Consider the following 12,644-nt stretch of genomic DNA (forward strand, 5'->3'; position numbering starts at 1 on the left):
GGTGCAAGCTTCCCCCTCTAGAAGGCAAAGCCCCACTGGGAACTGGCTCCCCAGAAATGATTCTTTACACCTAAGAAGCGAACCCTCAGATGCACCTTATCTACTCTGTAATACAGAATGGCCTTCAAATGCAGTCCTATTGTTTAGTGAAACCTTGGCCTGAGACCTCACTTCAGAGCAATATGAAACTGTTCTGTCCCTGTAATGCCAAGGCAAGTGGACGAACCATGAACACACTGTGATACCAATGAATAAGGACCAGTAACAGCATCCTGTTGTCAGTAGATTGCAGGAGACAATTGGCGTGTACCACGACAAACCTGGCCACTACACAGTGGAGCAAGGAAGAGAAGAAGCAGGGCTTTGGCACCACTGGAGCCCTTCCTCTCCCTGGCGCAGGTCACCTGAGCATCCAACACTTTGCAGAAAGACAACCCTTAACAGGGTCCCACAGAGTCAGGGATACAGGACCATAGCTAGTTGTGGACCCAACGTGTAAAACCATCATCCAGACACTCTACAGGAGGCTAACATAAGTATCAGACAAGATGCATAAAATCAAAATGTTATCCCCAAAACTGAAGGCTTAGATACCCATAATCTTAAAAAATAATATGGGAGACCAATATATATGTATTCTTATTTTATCCTAAAAGTACATTTTCTTTATGTGCTCTTGCTTTAGGAGCAGAAATAGTTTTGGAATGATGATGATGATAATGGCAACAAAAACATTCTCTAAGAAGATGACACTTTATCGGCTTAGGGAGGGAAGATACCACCTCTCTGTATCTCTAGTATCTCAGAGATCTGCCACAGCTAGTCAAAGTAGACATAATATGAACATTCAAACACAGAATTGCAAATTAAAATGGAAAACTAAATGCTTTTAAGGGAGCACTCCTCATTCTAGTACCTGCAGAGAAAAGGTTTGTGCAGGTGTCATGTCATTCCTAACTGACTGCATTTTCTCAATGATGTTGGTTGGGAAATGTCTCCCAAAACACACACACACACACACACACACACACACACACACACACACACTGGCCACTCCCCTAGTCTCACAAACCCATGTCTCCTTGCAAAATCCCACCATGGAGGACCAGCAACAAGAGCCCCGCGTTTATCTTCCATTTTGTGGGCTACAGTGACTTGAAAGGATGAAGTGGCAGCCTGTGTCTGCCAGCCTGGTAGAGTGCTTCCCGGTATAGTGGACCGGACGGTGCACAAGTGGCCCCACTGCGAAAGCTCCCTTCCCTTTTAGAAGTCCCTTTAGTAGACAACTTATTTCTATTCATTTGTTCTAATCTTTCTTCAGATCAGGCCGGCAGCCCATTAATCATTTCTGTCAGTCCCCTACATAAGCCAGTGCAACGGAGCTCTGTTTTTCTAAAAATCACAGTGCCAGAAATTAAGCTCAAGAAAGAGGAAATCCTCTCCTCTTCACAGGGGCTGGCTGGGGTGCTGACTGGAAGAAGCCACCAATTGTGTTGACTTTCCTCTTTTGCCCAGAATCACAAGAGAACATTCCATGGAAAGTTTTTTAAAGAGAATTCAGGTGGGAAGTGGAGGTGGGGAGGCTGAAGAGGAAGCCAACACATGAAGCCCCCAGCTGAGGAGAATGTAAGAAAGGAAAGGAGATGAATACATGCCAAGACAAGACAGATATGGATTAATAACAATCTTATTAATGTTTTTACTAAGGCTAATTGTTTTTAGCAACTTCAGACCAGAGAATATTAAAGGCCCAGGTTACAGCCATCATAGACCCACTACATCTTGGAGTAATGAAAATCCAAAATTAATTAAACCAAACAGAACATTCTCGATGGCAAAGAAAAAGACTCTTGCAGAGTTGATATACTTGTTTGTGTGATAAGGATGGGAGTGACCTTGAATCCACTGCCATCTTAGGCTGATTTTTTTTTAATTCTGTTTTTAATGAGGATATGCCTGTGAAGTAGGAGAGAGCACTGCCAATAAAAAACAAAACAAAACAGACAGAAGAATCATCATTTACCGAAGATCATGCATGACTCAGAACCACTCACACATCCTATTAGGCTTTATTGTGATCTCTGCACAGTGCAGAGATTAAGCGTGATAAAAAGGTACAAGATTTGCAATTGAGAGATTGGATTTCTCCTCCCATGTCTGACACTACCAATCCCATCAAGAACAAGTCCTTTTACAGATGGCGGAGAGTGCCCCAAGATGTCAGGTGAAGGCACTTCGAGTCCTTACAAGATTCTTGGACTCTCAGCGGTTAACTTCAGTGGGCCTGAGATCTCTTGTCGCTCTTCTAAGATTTTGTGATTTTTATTAAGCTCATAAGGATGGCCAGCATTATCAGGGAGAAGAAAGAGTGCATGCCATGTGCATTGGTCACTCTCTTAGGTGGTACTGGGTTACCTTGTCAAGTAACTCAAGTGGTTTGATATGAATAAATGTTTTTACATCAAAGTTTGGGAATATTTACTTAAAACATAAATTAGACAAGTTTAGTCAGGTGATTTTTCAATAGTCATTTTCCAAAAAGCAGCAGCATTCACTGGGACACAGGAAGAGAAACAGGCACAATGGAGGGACTAAAGGGACAAGGTTAATATAATAATAATCACCAGGGACGCCTGGATAGCTCAGTGGTTGAGCGTCTGCCTTCAGCTCATGACCTGATCCCGGAATCGAGTCCCACATCAGGCTCCTTGTGGGGAGCCTGCTTCTCCCTCTGTCTCTGCCTCTCTCTGTGTATCGCATGAATAAACAAATAAAATCTTAAAATAATAATAATAATCATCATCATCATACATAAAGACACATTTCTGAGTGGAAAAAAAAACATTTAAACATATATAAAACATTAAGTCTCTTAAACTTACTGAGAGATAGTACTTGGGTAAGATTTGGGTAATTTAAGGGATTTCCAAGGGTAAATCTGATGTAAGTATAGTCTTAGACATCAATATATTCATCTATGCTGCAATGTATTTCAGAAAGATGAATGGATACCATTTATGTTTTAAAGTTTCTTTATAGTGAACTTCAGCTATGTTGAATGTGTATTATTCTGCTTCATGTCAGTAAAATAAAGCCCATCTGCATTTGGATTTGGGACTTACTCAGAAGCAAATAATTTGAACATAAAAAAAGAAGCTTACCACGAATGCCACTGTACTTCTCAATGTGGATTCCCACTGGAAGCAGCTTTTAAGGAACTGTATTGTATTCCACATTGCCATGGTGATTCTTTTCACACGGTCTACATCTCTTGATAAGATCTAATAAAAAAATGGAAAACAAGGACCTAGATTTAAATACTCCAAATATTCTCTTTAGAACAGGCAGCTCATTTAAATTATATTTTGTATAGTTGCCAATTAAAAAATAGAATACGACGGAAAAGTCCTAAAGCTTCCTCTAAAATTCTTTTTAAGACACCATCATCCATAGCGGGGAAAAATACAATGTACTTTATGACTCTTTGATGGAGAATAGCCTGTTTCAATAATATTCAGGACAAAACTGAGCTGGTAAAAGCTATAGCAGCAGGGCATTTGGTGTGTGTGTGTGTGTGAGAGAGAGAGAGAGAGAGAGAGAGAGAGAGAGAGAGAATCTATACTGTTTAGTTTAGAAGGAAATGGATGGATTTATTGTAGAAATTAGATGTGTAAGTATTCTAGCTCATGTCATCCAGAAGAAAAGGTCTACAGGAAAGCATAATTCTGGGAGGAGAATCCAGCTCTTCTACCTCCTAGCTGTGCAACCTAAGACCAGTTTCCTAACCTCTCTTGTCTTCTAGGATGGGGTGGATCTTAGTATTCACCTTGTAGACAGTGAAGAAAGTTAAGGGCCTTTGAAAAGTGCTTGCCACATGGTAAGTGGTCTCAAGTACCTGCATCAAAAGCACAAGCTTCAACCGGGTAAAAATCTGGACACCCACAGTGGTGAGAGGCACACAGGGAGGATCCCTACAGGTCCCAGGATTGCAGCCCCAAATCCCCTGGAGCTCTCAGAGCCCAAAGCCACCCCATGTGGAGGGAGGTCCTGTTTGGCAAAAGAAACGTCTTTTCTCCCCTTTGCAGGCAGATTCATTTCAACTTGTTTGCAAAGCTGCTCTACCCCCACCTACCCCTACTTAGGTTTTAACTTTCAAGTAAAGAGGGCACAAGGCAGTAATAATAATAATAGTAAAAGCCGTTTACTCAGATTACACCAAATAAATATTACACTCCATGTTATGGCAGACCAAAACAAAACATTGGGATGCTCCCTTCAGAAGACATTCCAGGCCTTTCCCAAGTGTGCCCAGAAGTTCACGGGAAACAAAGGGATGAGGAGATGCATTTATATTTAACTGCTTTATGTCATCCACAGCTGCTCACCCCACAGGAAGTGGTGGAAGTAATAAACACTTGAAAAAGGGGACACTTTGTTCTTTGTTACACAACTGAAGAGGGACAATAGGTACAGAGTGAAATCCTGAACTGCGTCTGAATAAGACAGGGAGGGACTCTGAAAAGAAACATAAAGGTCATGCTTAAAAAAAAAATGCAAAACTTCCTCCTACTGGGCCCTGATCCTCCCTTTTTTCTTAAACTGTGTGTGTGGAGAAATGAAGAGAAACAGGCAGGAGACACTTAACTAAAAATGAGGTAAAACACCAACATATTCCAACTATTTAGAAAATACAAACTTGGTAGGAGCAGCTTGGGGGAGCTTGAGGCTAGAGGCCCCGAAGATCTCGGTGGGGCCAAGGTGGTAAAGGCCTCCTGCGAGGAGGAGGCTGAAAGGGCCTGAAGTGATTGAGGCCAGCTGGGCAAGCCAAGTCGAGGAATCTTCCTTGATAGAATGACCTGGGAGACAAAATGAAGGGCTGACACCTACTTCATCCAACATCTAGGCTTCCAGTCTTTTCCTTCTTAGCCTGCTGCCTGAGGTCCTCATTCTGGGACAGAGGGGATAAGGAGGAGGAAGGAGTGGAGGTGGAAGGAGGGTGGGAGGGTGGGAGGGAGGGAGGGAAGGGAGGAAGGAAGGAAGGAAGGAAGGGAGGGAGGGAGGGAGGGATGCTAAGTAGGGAGGAATAAGCACTTCCGGTACTGAGTGTACCAGAAGCCAGCTGACTGTACCCACCTACCTTTTTGGACAGCTTGCGGCTATCTTCAACAAAGCGCTTTTCTCTGGGAGTAAAGGTCCTAATGCTTGCTTTGACCTAGAAAGACATCATTGTTTTGTTTTGTTTTTTTTTTAAGCAGCATTTAAATAGACTTCATTCTTCTCTCTTTCTTGTTAATGACTGGGAAAAATATGGAAACCACTATCTTCTGACCCTAAGGCCCTTGGCAGGGAGCAGAGGGATTGGGGAGGGGGGCACTCCGCTGTGTTCCTGGGAATCTCATTTCACCAGCACAATTGGGCAGGTCAGACCAGATCTGACTGGGGAACTCCAGAGTGTTGTATCCATTTTGCATACCAGTGGAGGTATTTTAAACCACTGTTGAGGGGCACCTGGGTGGCTCAGTGGTTGAGTGTCTGCCTTTGGCTCAGGTCATCAGGTCATGATCCGATCCTGGGGTCCTGGGATCGAGTCCTGCATCCGGCTCCCTGCGGGAAGCCTGCTTCTCCCTCTGCCTGTGTCTCTGCTTCTCTAGGTCTCTCATGAATAAATAAATAAGATCTTAAAAAAAAAAAAAAAAAGAGCCTGGGTTCATGAGGCTCCCCAACTAATCTTTTTTAAAGATTTCTTCCATGACAAAGATGATGGTCTCTCCCAGGCAGACCTAATATTTTGAATTGTCTATTAAAAATCAAAACACCTCTTTGTGGCAAAGTAAGAAAACACAAATGGGACAAGCTTGTGATATCTACAGAAGGGTACACTCTGAATGTATCATCAGGTCTAAAAACTACACCTACCTTCCCATCAAGGTTTTGAAGGAAATTTTCACCAAGAATAGCTTTCCTGCGAAAGAAAATCAGTTCCTGGCTTGTAAAAACACCTTTCCACATAGCATCGCATTTTCTCTCAAGTATATGGAAAAGTACATAAGTGAGTCCTTTGAGACCCATTTTATGGGGAATATGCTGAGGCTTAGAAAGCATTAGTAGTTTGTCCCGCTCACCATACTTCAGAAAAGCCCAAAGAATAAAATTCAAGTCCTTCTGCTTTCCATCAGATGGACAGATGGAAAATAACACAACTGACATCTTTTCCTTGTAAATGTTCTTCCTTCAGTCTCAGGTTTGAATTGTGTAGAGTCTATATACAAGGGCTTGCCAGGAAGAAGCAGGAAATGAGGAGTTGCCTGTGGAATAAGAGGCACAGAGGATTTCCTTGGGGGAAAAAGGGAACTAAATGGGAAAAAAAAAAGAGGATTATTTTATTTTTTAAAATATTTTTAAAGATTTATTTATTTATTCATGAGAGACACACAGAGTGAGAGGCAGAGATACAGGCAGAGGGAGAAGCAGACTCCATGCAGGGACTCGATGTGGGACTCGATCCCAGAACCCTGGGATCACACCCTGGGCGAAGGTAGATGCTCAAACACTGAGCCACCCAGGTATCCCAGGATGATTTTATGAGTAATTCTTAAATACAATAAACAAGAAGCAGGGTGGCACAGGAATCACTGCAAAATCAGAAAGTTGCTGACTCATTTATTTATTTGTCAATCAGCTCCGTTATTTAATTCCATTTGCTCGTTGTCGAATGGCATTAATGATACCTATTTACCAGGTTTATTGTGAGGATTAAATGCAATAATGTCAGAGCCTGGCCCATTGCAGGTGGCCACTAAATGGCAGCCATTCTTATAATTACTGTAAAAGCTCCATTACCCTACATTCATTTCTACCACTAACTGGATTAACCTGCTTTCTCCTTTTCCTTTCTGGAACCTACTGCAGATACACGGCATATGCATGGTCACAGTAAGTAGGCTAGTTCTTTGCATGTCGAGGAATCTCTGCTCACAATAATCAAATCGACTGTGCGAACTCCCAAACTTGTTTATGCCAGTTTTGCCCAGTATTATAATTCCATATTTTAATCAATTATCATATAAATTATTGAAACCCCAGCATAGGCCAGAAGACTTTAAATGTGGGTTGTTCTAGAAAGCCTTGATAAAGGTCCATCCCTAAAAAGATAGTTTTTGAGTTAATAATTTTATGGGGGGAAAAACAGTCTGGAAATTTCTATATTCAGATTGTTTTGTATCTTAGTAGATAAAGTAGATCTCCACTTTAAAAGAAACCTGAAACTAGATACGACTATATATATTATGAGCATATTTATGCAAGGAATATGTTATAGAACACAATAAATCCATGGTATAAACAACAAATGACCAGAGCGAAGGATTGGCAAATGAGTATTCACATATTTTATATTAAACTAAAGGTTTAAGATATGTTTGAAAAGTTCCTCCTAAATTGCAGTTTCTAAATGAGTAATTACTTGTTTTGGTAGTATTGGATAGCTGGACAGCTACTGTAACAATTAAATAACATGTCAGGGGCTTGCAAAGACCTCTGTCTGACCACCAGCTGTGGCCTTAGAGAAGATTACAGGCAATAAAGCTGCTAACAAACTAATTTCTCCTTTTTTAAAAATTTTTTTCCTTGACATTGAGATGTACTGGAAATTAAACACCATCATTTCTACTGGCTCAAGGGGTTAATACCAGTTAAAAACTGGATTGTCTGGCATTGATTTTACAGCTGAGGTTTAAAACCCTGTTTCTCTCTCTCACTGCAACATTTCTGAAACACTTTTACATGAATTTGAGTCTTGCCAAGCTGGTCATCTTTTACTTTAGGTACAGAGAAGCTGGAGGGTATGGATGGCCCAGCTAGACTTACCGGATTATATATGAGGTCCATCTCCAAGTAAATAGCTCCTTTAAAAGCTTGTTCTAAATCTTTATTCTTCAATACGTAGCAATTCGGTTGTCCATCTCGAATCTGTCATAAACAATAGGTAAAATACCAACTTTCTGTGGAGTTTGAACTGGCAAAGTTGAAACTGCACAATGCACACACAGATGAAGCAGATATTCAGCAAATAGTAAATCCATCATACATCGACCTTAAAATCTAGGGTGCTGTTATAATTGAGAAGATAAAGTAACAATCAGCAGGCTGAAACTGGGTTAATAATGAAAAATTAGTCATACAAGTTATTAGTAGGTCTACATGGGCTTTCCTTCAAGAATCTCAGATGTTACCCATTTTCATTGATTAGAAATGATTAATATCTTACAAAATTCCTGGCCAGTATGTCTCAAGATTGCCAAGGTCATGGGAAAAAGGAAAGCCTCAGAAGTTGTCACAATTCAGAAGACTGAAGGAGATAAGATGATTAAATGCAATGTGGTACTCTGGGTTGGATCCCAGAACAGAAAAAGGACATTAGTGGAAGAACTGGTAATATACAAATAAAGACCAAAGTTTAGTTAACAGTAATGCACAACGTCTGTTTTCTTTTTTTAGTTTTGATAAATGTACCATGGCAATGTGAAGAGTTAACATTATTAGGGGAAACAAGCCAAGGGGTACATAGGAACTCCAATTATCCTTGAAACTTTCCTGTAAATCTAAAATTATCCCCAAATAAAGTGGTTCTTAAAATATTTTTAAGAAATAAAGGAACTGATTTTAATAAGATGATCAGTGTTTCACAGCCATGAAGCAATGCAAATTCAATTCACGAGGAGCTGAAGCTGAAGTCAAAATCAAAAATATTTACAATGCACAAAATGCTGAGTAGTTTTCAAAATAAACAAGTGCCTCTGATATCATCTCTCAGCCAACAGGTCACATCACTTCCAGACCCTAATCTGCTAGTGGACCCCAACATGTAAGGCATCCAAGAAAAATACTTCTTGTACCATTTTAGAAATGATGTGGGTCCCATCAAGGCATTCACTTTCCAGATTCAAAACCAGCCTTGCTTTTTATGATTACACAGCAGTATACTGCATTGATTAAACTTCTGGCTTGTAAGAAGAATACCTGGTAACTCCAAAAGGACATCAGCAAAACTTGAACTAACAAAAGCTCCATTTAGGATTATAATAATCAAAGATTTGAAATAATGTAGGAAATTTGATGGCATGAAATTTGAGCCATATTTTAACTGACTATTGCTGTCACTACAAGTATTCAGCACAAGTGTTCTTATAAACAGTGGTGGAAATGAGTTGAATAAGTCATGGGGGAAACAGAGCCATTACACTTTACAAGGGAGAGGTCACCTTCCTTCCCAAAGTCACCCCACCTCTCAGATTGAATAGGTTTTAAACAGAAAGATGGTTTTCCTGGCCAGTGGCTAAGAGGAAGGGGGTGCCCCATAAAGACCTGGTTTCCTTCCTAAACGGTGTCCAAACAGGATTCTGAGCTTCCTCTTTTATCCACAGTCTCACTTAATAAATTGTGGGTGTTAAAGTTGAAAGAAATAAATACAAAAACAGCATGACAATTTGCCAACCTGAATTCAGTCCAATTTAGCTGTGCCTCAACCCACAGTCATTGTACTGTTATCTTAAAATTTCCATGATTTCTTCAGGGTTAGGAAAGGGCAACAGAAGAACATGAGGTATCGGTAGAAAAAAATATATTTTATAGTAATTTGGGGGGGGGTGATTTCTTTGTAAATGATCTTTTCCTCTTTTTCAAATGTGCTACTATTGTGTCAGCAAAACACAGAATCCACCCAGGGATGTTAAATCAGTTATTAAAGCTAGAGATATCATATAGGCTATTCATGTTGGGTACTTTCATATAATATTATCTTAAAGCATATCAATTATAAGTTTACACATTTGTAAAATGTTTGAAAGATTACAGAAAAGAAACAACACAAAAATCCCTTTGAACTTCTACAAATCTCACAATCCCATCCCCAGACAGAAATTAGATCAGAATTTGGCGTGTATCCTTCCTAAATTTGTACTGAGAATTTATATTCATAAATATCCCCTTGAAAAAAGTAATTTAAATTCTTTCTGTGTGAAACTGTATTTTGAACCTCACTTTGTATTTATCAATCAATATGATTTGATAATGTGTATATAGTACACAGATCTGGTTTTCTTTAAACTGCTATATAATATTCAGAATATGAACTTACTCATTTATTAATTTTCCTATTGATGAACATTTGGTTGATACCAATTTCTCAGTCTGTCTGCTATAGGAATATCTTTTGGGAAAAGGGAGAGTAAGGGAAAGAGGAAATATCCTACTTTGTATTGGGATATGTTTAATTTAAGAGCAGGTCAATGTATTTGAATATTTAGCATATTCAACACTGAAAAAGTGATCAAAGGGAGTATTTTTAAAAGATTTTCATTTTTCACAGTCTTTATATAATATAGGAACTTCCAACACAAGAATATAGGATAAAAAGTTCTGTAGCATCTCAACTTGCAAAACTGCTATATGAGAGCATCTAAACAACAGGAAAGGAAAGCTAACCATATTCTTCCTGTCAAGAGAATTATGTTTGTAATTTATACATAGAACTCAGAAAATCATTTCTGGCAGTTTATGAAACTGTTTATAAAACCTCTAATAAATAGGACAATTAAAACACAGCCAAAAGAAAATTTAGAGCAAAGAATCTATATATACCTTCATCTTTTAGGTAGGAGATAGTCACTTAAATGAAGACCTAAAATTAATTTTTAAGTCTCTGTTGACCAAGGCAAAAAACAACTATACAGTTTTCGATTTGTGACAAAAGGCGGTCTCTAAGTTCATTTGGAGAGTCTTCCTGGGTTGACATCTGGGATGATTTAATTTCATTCCAAGATAAAGGTCATTGAATAAAAAAACAGACAATGTCTTTCACCCGTTATGAGAAAATTCTTCAGATTGACTTATCACACACATTTTGCATGTTCATCTATTCAGAGGTGAAGAGCACAGATACTGGGCAATCATTTGAGGAAAGCACTTCTGCAGAACAGTAACATAGATTTAATCTAATTAGAAACTGACTTCAACAATCAAGGAAATGGGCATTTGCATATCCCTTTATTTTCATAAACAATATATCAGAAAGCTTTTATCAAGTGCATAACAGTTAATTCCTGGTTAAATTAGCCAGTGAATACAAGAGTACAGGAAGTTTTTTTGTTTTTGTTTTTTTGTTTTGTTTTGTTTTGTTGAGTAATGATTCAGGATTTTGGAGCCAAAGGACAAATTATAAAGAAGACAGTCTGGTTTAGATTTGAATCTGACCTGAAATCATCTTTTAACTATTCAATTATTTTTTCTACTTAAAAGAATTTTAAATCTTCTTAAAAAAGCTTTTTGATAGTAAATATGAGTAACTTTTTAAAAGTTGGATGAATAAGTTTTTAGTCAAAAAGATACTACATTCATTTTTTAGGAAATATTTTTTTAATCAGCATATAACAGAAGTTGATTATGTGGAATAGGGAACAAAATTGTTTTCTCATCTCAAACTCTCTTTAAAGAATTATCATTATTATGCTTTTCTATAAATTTCCTTGACTGGACCAGTTACCAACTGATGCAATAGAAAAGTTAATCAGAATCAATATGCATAAAATCCATCAACTGGTTTAGGGAGGGAAGATACATATTTAAGAGCAAAATCCAAAATAAAGAGTCATATTTATCCCTCAGCTTGACCCACCTGTGAAAAAGTGGAAAGTATCTGGGTATAAACAAGCATGCTGCTAATCAAACACTTTTCTTTCCATGCAAAGGGGGAAATACTTCAATGTGACAACATCACAATACAACAGTTGGTCCTAGCTGATGCATATATACAAAATGACTCTCTAATAAAATGAGAAGAGGACAGACATGTGGCTGGGTAAGAGGAAAATAAATACTCTTTACTTGGTAGTAATTCACATTCATATCCCTACTTGGAAGCAGGCCTGCTTCCAACGGCATGAATTACATACAAACAAACCCAAATGGCAACGGAAATGAAAATGCCCACAAGGTTATTATTTGCCCTGACTATAAAGTCAACCACCTGCCAGGGGAGATGACACTGAACTCATTACCCTGACCCTTACCATTTATATCCACTTCTTCTCCCTTTTGAGGCCATCCATCCCACCCAAAACCCAGCTCAGAACCTTGGAAATGGCAGGAAACTTTGGTGGACCCAGCATTTATCAATTCCTCTCTCTAAAATATAAGCTATCTTACAAAAATAATATATATATATATATTACTTTTATATATATACTATGTATTCTATATATTATATATATTCTTATATATAAGAATTATGTAAAATTTACAAAAATGGTTTAAAAAGTTTTTACAATATTATATTTTTTAAAACAAGTAAACACACATCTCTAGTTTTTAATGTACATTTGTATTTACTTATGAAAATAGGATTGTAGTGTATTTGATAAAATTTGGGACTCCAGAGGCAGATGAACTGAGTTTAAATTCTGACTCTGCCTCAGATTGACTGAATAACTTTGGACAAGTTACATAACTCCCTCTGTTTGACAGTTTCCTAATCTGTGAAGTGTGAATAAAAAATTATACGTATCTCAGAGGTTGCTATGAAAAAATCAGCAGAAAGCAGTAAAGAGTGACAAGTAGAAACTGCTCATTAAATAATATCTATTCTTAGT

The 12,644-nt window shown here is 38.4% G+C and overlaps 1 protein-coding gene across 11 annotated transcripts in view; it reads right to left on the reverse strand.

Moving 5' to 3' along the window:
- Positions 1-12,644, reverse strand: part of MCTP2 (multiple C2 and transmembrane domain containing 2) — a 245,083-nt gene that overhangs the window by 80,868 nt on the left and 151,571 nt on the right. For all 11 annotated transcript variants that reach the window (XM_025437491.3, XM_035714286.2, XM_035714285.2 and 8 more), the window contains 3 exons: positions 7,867-7,968; positions 5,138-5,212; positions 3,162-3,281 (listed from right to left, as the gene is read on the reverse strand). In XM_025437491.3, coding sequence (XP_025293276.1) covers positions 3,162-3,281; positions 5,138-5,212; positions 7,867-7,968 — 297 coding nt within the window. The remainder of the gene's footprint in view (positions 1-3,161; positions 3,282-5,137; positions 5,213-7,866; positions 7,969-12,644) is intronic.

This window comes from Canis lupus, chromosome 3 (genome assembly GCF_003254725.2).
Source record: "Canis lupus dingo isolate Sandy chromosome 3, ASM325472v2, whole genome shotgun sequence".
Classification (NCBI taxonomy): Eukaryota; Metazoa; Chordata; class Mammalia; order Carnivora; family Canidae; genus Canis; species Canis lupus.